This window comes from Rhagoletis pomonella, unplaced genomic scaffold, assembly GCF_013731165.1.
Source record: "Rhagoletis pomonella isolate Grant_MI unplaced genomic scaffold, Rhpom_1.0 Rhpom_scaffold_00711, whole genome shotgun sequence".
NCBI classification, from domain to species: domain Eukaryota; kingdom Metazoa; phylum Arthropoda; class Insecta; order Diptera; family Tephritidae; genus Rhagoletis; species Rhagoletis pomonella.
In genome coordinates, this window is record NW_023459265.1 from 57,216 (window position 1) to 64,258 (window position 7,043).

At 36.6% G+C, this 7,043-nt stretch overlaps 2 protein-coding genes across 3 annotated transcripts; one reads left to right on the forward strand and one right to left on the reverse strand.

Moving 5' to 3' along the window:
• Positions 1 to 430: 430 nt before the first annotated feature.
• LOC118751442 lies at positions 431 to 1,498 on the reverse strand. 2 transcript variants are annotated; one of them, XM_036486271.1, is made up of 3 exons: positions 1,350 to 1,495; positions 1,176 to 1,298; positions 431 to 1,025 (listed from the first exon to the last, which is right to left on the reverse strand). In XM_036486271.1, the coding sequence occupies exons 1-3, from the start codon at positions 1,396 to 1,398 to the stop codon at positions 439 to 441; spliced, it is 759 nt and encodes a 252-aa protein (XP_036342164.1). In that variant the 5' UTR covers positions 1,399 to 1,495; the 3' UTR covers positions 431 to 438. The 2 variants fall into 2 exon arrangements, with proteins under 2 accessions (XP_036342164.1, XP_036342163.1); XM_036486270.1 differs by having other exon boundaries at positions 431 to 989; positions 1,176 to 1,498.
• A 3,580-nt stretch (positions 1,499 to 5,078) lies between these two features.
• LOC118751439 lies at positions 5,079 to 6,291 on the forward strand (the record flags this gene model as incomplete). Its single annotated transcript, XM_036486265.1, is given in 4 exon segments — positions 5,079 to 5,578; positions 5,633 to 5,829; positions 5,884 to 6,017; positions 6,089 to 6,291. Coding segments are annotated over 4 exon segments (792 nt in total), but the record flags the coding sequence as incomplete, so codon positions are not given.
• Between the last annotated feature and the right edge of the window lie 752 nt (positions 6,292 to 7,043).

Consider the following 7,043-nt stretch of genomic DNA (forward strand, 5'->3'; position numbering starts at 1 on the left):
CGGTATTGGAATTACCTTTATTTGTCTCCATGCGTCTAGGACCCTGTTGCTGTAGAAATGTTCTTTTAGGGCGTCTAATAACGACTGTTTGGACTCAGTGGACAATTGCTTTAATGTATTAAACGTAATTCTGTCGAAACCCCCAGCAGTAGATTTTTTTCTTGCTAATAAATTTTCGAATCTGCTGTATGAAAAGTCAACGCTGTTGTTGGCATTTACTGATGCAGCGGTGGTTGGAGTGATGACATTACAAGGGTTGCTGGCTTGTTGAGCTTGATTCCTTATCAGTTCTAAGTAGTTTCGGTCATCTTCAGCTGCCCAATTGTGAGACGCGCGCTTATTGCCTTTGACATTTCTTATGAATTTCCACGTCTGTGTCGAGTTGGGGCAAGTGTTTATCTCCTAAATTTTACTGTTGTAGCTCGCTTTCTTTGCCGCCTACACCGCTTCTTTCCAGTCACTAGTTGCTATAATTGGCCCTTCCATGTCTTCAACATTGTTAGTATGATTAGCTTTTTTGCGTTTAGCGACATGTAATCTGTACAGTTTTTTGAGGTCATCACTCCACCAGTTTTTAGGGGTACGCCTGGATGTGTTCAAGTCAATTTTAATCCTGTTCCTAACGCTGTCTATTTCTGTCGTGATATTTTCTAAGTCAGAGAATTTTAACTGAGCAAGTTCCTGGGCGAGTCGTTCCTTGGGGATGAAATAGTTGGGCTTTTTGCTGCTATTAGTGACCTCAACGATGATGGGGAAATGCTTACTGCCTCCCAAATGGACTTGTTGACAGTGCCATTTTGTGTAACTGCTGTTAATGTTGGTCAGAGTTATGTCAATTGCCGTTCCTGCACTGTTACCGGTGCGGTGAGTGATTGCTCCACTGTTGATGCACTGGAGATTGGTGTTCCTGATTTCGTCAACAACTATTTTTCCTTTGGTGTTGCATATTCTGTCTCCCCACACTTGATGCCTAGCGTTGAGGTCTCCTGCTATAATAACGTTTTCATGATTGTTAAGAAAAAGTACTACACGGTTCAGTTCGTTAGTAAAATTTAAACTGTCAAGGTTGGGAGGAAAATAAATATTGCAAATAGTTAAATTATTAATAAGATTAATCGTCTTGGCTATTAGAATGTCGTAATTTGAAACAAATTTGATTTTCGTAAATTTTATACCTTTTTTAAATCCGATTCCTACGCCACCATATCCATCGATTCTAGTCTTTCTGAGTAAGTTGAAGTTCATTAAATTGTGTTGAGTTGTATGGTTGTCATGCGAAAAAATTTCCTGAAGGCAGACTATATCAATGTTATTACTAGTGTTAAAGAAGTCTACATAGTTTTTATTACTTTTAAGGCTTTGTACGTTATATTGTAATATTTTTATTGGACTTGTCATCTTTGTTACTTGGAGTTTTGTCTTCAATGTGTACTGCGCCTATATTGCGAATTAGGTTAACCAAGGGGTCATTAACGTCAATGTCGTACCTTTGTATAAGGAGATTTACAAGCTTTTCAATCTCTGTGACCTTAGACCAATTCGGCATTTCATAGACGGGTTGTGTTTTGGTTGTAGCTTTCGGCAAGATTTTGGAATGGTTAGGTGTAGCTGTTGTGTGGGTTTGATGATTTCTAACTACATAATTGTATTTATATGTAGTGAGTTTTCTATTTACTGTTTCATCATTGTTGATCCTTGCTGTACTTTTTGCTTCTAACTGTGGAAAATTTCCCTCATAGTTTTCTAGAGCTGAGAAACGGTTATTATTGTTTAAATTGTACATCCCAATCGCCTCAGACTTAGATACTTTTTTTATTGTCATAATTTCGACCACCTGTTTTTCTCTGGCCCATTTAGAACATTTCCTGCTCTCGAGTGAATTGTGATTATCCCCTCCGCATAGTATGCACGAATTTGTGGTTTCATTGCATTTACTACTACAGCCCTCTGCCTTGCCACAGATAATGCATCTGTTGGCTGCTCTGCAGGCCATTTTTGTGTGCCCTAGTCTGCCGCAGTTGTAACAATGCCTAACTCTAGGAATGTAGTGAACCATTTTGATTTTTACGCAAAAAATGTCTATGGTTTCTGGTAGTTCGTTGCCTTCAAAACTTATTTTCACAGAGAGAGTTGGAATGAACTTCTCTTTGTCATTGGGATCTCTTCTGGTAATTCTTGAGATAGCTGTAACAGGAATATCTGAAATGATATTTTCTTTTATTTCTTCCTCAGTGAAGTTAAGAGGTATTTGTCTAGCAACACCAGTTGTTTCTACCAAGCTTCTTGGTATAAAGGGTCTCATTTGATTTTTAATTAAGTCGGGATTGCTAACGCACTTGTTTGCAGCTTCAAAATTTTCAAAAAAAATTTTGTAGAGTGATCTACCTATGGCTTTTATGTTTTTAATCCCCTCAATATTAAAATGTCTTATAATATCCCAAAGGAATAGGCCATTGCGCATTTTTTCGTTGTTTATCGTGTTGGATTTTGAGGTGTCCACCAGAACGCAATAATCTCCCCTGTGCCTTTTTGTATAGCACACACTGTCCATGTGTTCTTTTTCTTTTTCCCTGTTGTTCGCACCTTTGCTTTCTGTCGCACGTGTTTGTTCGCAGTCAGAGTGTTTGTAAGTTTCTTTCTCCTTGTTTTCGCTGTTCATGTCCGCAGTGCCCGTTAAGTTTTTTGTCGTCGTTTTTGCGTATGTTCCTCTCTTCACTAACATTCCTTGTAACGGGATGCAAGTGCCGTTAGCTTGGTCTGTCTTAGATTTTTTGGTAGTACTTGCTGTGTCCGTCCGTTTGGTACAGTCGTCGTCTGTTTCTGACTCAGCTATTGGAAGACCCCCCTTTGTAGTTTTATTCATCTGTCTTTTCCTTGCAGCTTGTTTTCTGTTTCTACCTACCTCAAACCAGTCTGACGCTGGATTGGTGTCCAGCTCCTGGTTTGGCTCCCCCTTCTCTGACGCCGAGGCGTCGCTGTCCATTTTGGCTGCCGCCAATCACAAAGAACTGTAGCACTCACCTTAGTAAGAACGTCTGGATCAAGCACTAGCACAAGTTTCTTTTTTTTTTTTTTTTTTTTTTTAGTTTTTTGGTTTTTTTTTTTAGGGGTTTAATACCTAGTCTTTACAATAGAACATCCAACTTTTACACTTAACAATTGACACACACTTCACACTCACAATAGGCACAAGAAATACTTAGACAAATACAACCTCCACCTTCTGTAGTACAAATGCGAATGCGAAATAAATTTAAATCATAAAATGCAAGTAAAACAATTTGAATACTAAGGCTATCTGCACACTTGTCGTCCACTCATATACAATGTTCTCACCGGCAACGAAAACACTTTGAAAACGAGTTTTGGGATTGTGGGTTGAAGGCTGTTCACACCGACTGTTGGTATTTTCGTTGACATTTCTTACATCCTTAGTTTACAGTTTTGCTGCACAAATACAAAACCAAAATACTTTTCCTTCAATTTCTTTTAATTAACAAACTTTTACTTCCATGCTTATTTTATTTTGGTCAGCCAATTAACAATAAATCCGAAATGGCGTATTAAAGATGATAAAATATGACTTCCACTTCGATAAATAATCGAAAAAAAAACTAGTACAGACACCGATTGGAATGAGTGGAACGTGAGTTTTCAAGTGGTTTTCAGCGAAAACTTGTTTTCGTTTGACAGATTTTACATGGACGAAAACTCAAATTTTAGGTCGAAAACCAGTTTTAGCAACGAAAACATGTTTTCGATGTCGGTAATAACATGGTAATAGTTGCGTTATCGTCTCGCCCTGAATTTTGAGCCGAGCACATGAATTTCAAAGGAGATCTGCACACTTGTCATCGGCTAGATATCGGCAAATCGTAGAAGATGAACAAACGGATAACTACGGCCCTGTCGTTTGCTTATCGTTGTGCACGTATTGTTTCTTTACATTTTGTGGGGAAAAATTAGTGATGAAGTTAATATTTGCACTAAAGTTGTATACAAATTAGTATTTCCTGCATAAAATGTGTGGAAATTATTAAAAAGTGGATAATTGCATTAAAATTCAATAAATGTGAGCGTGTTAACTATAAAATATGACGAAATTGTAAAAAGTCTATGTGTGCATGCACAAAACACATTTCAGGAAAAGAAGACATATTACTGAAAAATGATGCCTAGAATTGGTGCAGCGCAGTCTATATTTTAAAAATTGCAGGTTTTTGTAAATATTTCGTAAAAATATCAACCAGAAAAACAGAAAATACCTGCCCCAAGTGAATTGTTAGACGCCAAATGAATTGAAATATCACGACCGAGTGTGCCAAACCGTCGTCGTCATGTAATCGTTGCATCATTATTGCAACGATGAAGTAACTATGATTGGACGACCAATGTGCAGAAAGCCTTAGTTACTTTCGCACACTCGGTCGTGATATTTCAATTCATTTGGCGTCTAAAAATTGATTTGGAGAAAATATTTTCTGTTTTTCTGGTTGATATTTTTGCGAAATATTTACAAAACCTGCAATTTTTAAAATATGGACTTTGCTGCAACAATTCTAGACATAATTTTTCAGTAATATCTCTTCTTTTCTTCTCCCGAAATGTGTTTTGTGCATGCACACAGAGCCTTTTTATAATTGCGTCACGTTTTATAGTTAAAACGCCCACATTTATTGAATTTTATTGCAATTATCCACTTTCGAATAATTTCGACAGATTTTATGCCAAAGACACTATTTTGTATGCAATTTTAATGCAAATATTAACTTTTTCACTAATTTTTCCCCATAAAATCTAAACAAACGATGCGTACACAACGATTAGCAAACAGGCCGTATTTATCCGTTTCTGCATCTTCTACGATTTGCCGATAACGACAAGTGTGCGGATCTCCTTTGAAATGCATGTGCTCGGCCCAAAAGTTCAGGGCGAGACGATAACGCAACTATGATTAGACGACAAGTGTGCAGATAGCCTAAGTATTTAAAAAATAAAAAGACTTCCGCCCCAAGAGGTGGGTATTTTTGAAGAGGTTGGGTCTCCAGCTTTAAAACGGTTCCAATGGTAACTCTAAAATCGGGGGACCTTGAGATTATATTTATATTTAAACACATATTTAGAAAAATTACCGAATTTAAAGTTACCGATTATTTAGTTTGGTGGGAACCCCGCTACTCAGACGAACTGATAACCTCCTCCTTTTTTAAGGTCGGTAACAAGAAGTATTTGGTATCGATATCATTTAATTTTCAATTGTTTTGAGGAATCTCTATTGTTTAGCCCGCTATTTGTGAATTTAATTTAAGCTTCCGATTTAATGATGGAAAACGTCGAAAATACAATTATAAATTTAGCATGGCTCACAAATACTGATACTGCATTTATATCAAAGAAAATTTCGAAGGAACGAGTGTTCGGTATATGTGCTTACGCAGTGGAACACGGGCAGGTGACTGCCGGTGAAATACTTAGTTTGTGGATAAGCAAATTAAGGATTGTTTACAGTTTCGAAAACTTCTGCGAAGAAGATTGGAGGCGGTTAACACTCTGCTGCCAAAAGAATTTTGAAAATATTGTGGGTGTTAAAAAAATCTTTGTATATTTCGAATAGGTAATTGTTATATTTTAGTCCAATTTTGTGGAGGTAAACACCGAGCATGAAATTGATGGGGCACTAAGTAAGTTGACTTCCTGGCTGAAAGCTTCGAATACTTTTTTAGAGCGAGTCCAAAAAGATGAGAAAAGTTTGCATTTCATTGGGATATGTTGTTTTCTGAAGTTTGTATTGGACACATCCCGAAGATGTTGCACTATTTTAAAAAACAAGTTAGTATTTATGTGATGATACGACATTGCCTAATTTAAATGTATTCATTACAGTTTCTCAAATATAGATTGGAAGCCACTAATAGAAATAATTAGTTCTGTACATATTTCTTCGCTGAAATTGATGTGGTACTGCTTGGAGAGCCGAGAAGAAATCAGTTCAATGGATTACTGTGCTTTTATCCCTTGTGAGAAAAGAACCAATATTCATCTAGTAGAATTGCTTAAACTTTAGAAATAATCATATATTATTTCATAGTTGTTATTGCATTGTGTGCAAATACCACAGGAGGTTCCTTTATAGATATCAAGATTAAGGTGGAAACATGGAAGTATATGGCAAAACTCACTTTAAGATGTGCTGGATATAAAACAACTTTGAATGATTCGCAATGGCCCAGGGTGCCAATGAGCGCTTTAATTGGAGAGGTGAAAAATAATATACTGGCGACGTATGAGAAGGTAAATAATAGGTGGAATAACCATACAAAAATTTAAAATGGGTGGGGTTTAGAAGCGCTCACAACTGTTTCGGGATATTCCGTCCAAAGGGGTCGCCCGATCCAAAAAAAATTCCACACAATTGTAGTCAAGGGTCCACGCATTATGTAAACACTCACTTTTATAAATTTTGGTCACTAATTTATTTACAAATTGGGTTTGAAATATGCCCTTTTTTGTAAAATTCGGAAATTAGCGTACATTTATCACTCCTATTATCCTTAAAGCAGCCACTTCACCAATACATTTTTGTATTCCCCTTCACTTTACACTTTACTCGATTAGTTATAACTTGCTTTACGACTTTAATATTAACCAATTAATCACAATTCATTAAATAAAAACACCTTCAAAATCACGCGTCTGACTTTGGTTGCATATCAGAGACCGGCTTTGAGTACTAATAAAATTAGTGTACTTATTCATGAACCAAAAAAATTAGTGGAAATGAGCACTTACACTAATTCAAAAAATTGCTAAGAGTAATTTCCACCAAAACAAGAACACTCAAAATATACTAACTCTTATTTGTGGCGGCAATTTTTGTCTATCGAGTATAGTCTACCCAGCTGGATTTTATTCATTTGGTCGAGTGAGAGGCTGAAAATCAATGAGTTTAATATTATTTGTGTTCTGCTTTGGTCTACATCAGTGTTGGCATTTTTGGTACAATTGTACTTTTTTGATACAATTTCGTTTACTACGCCGTACTT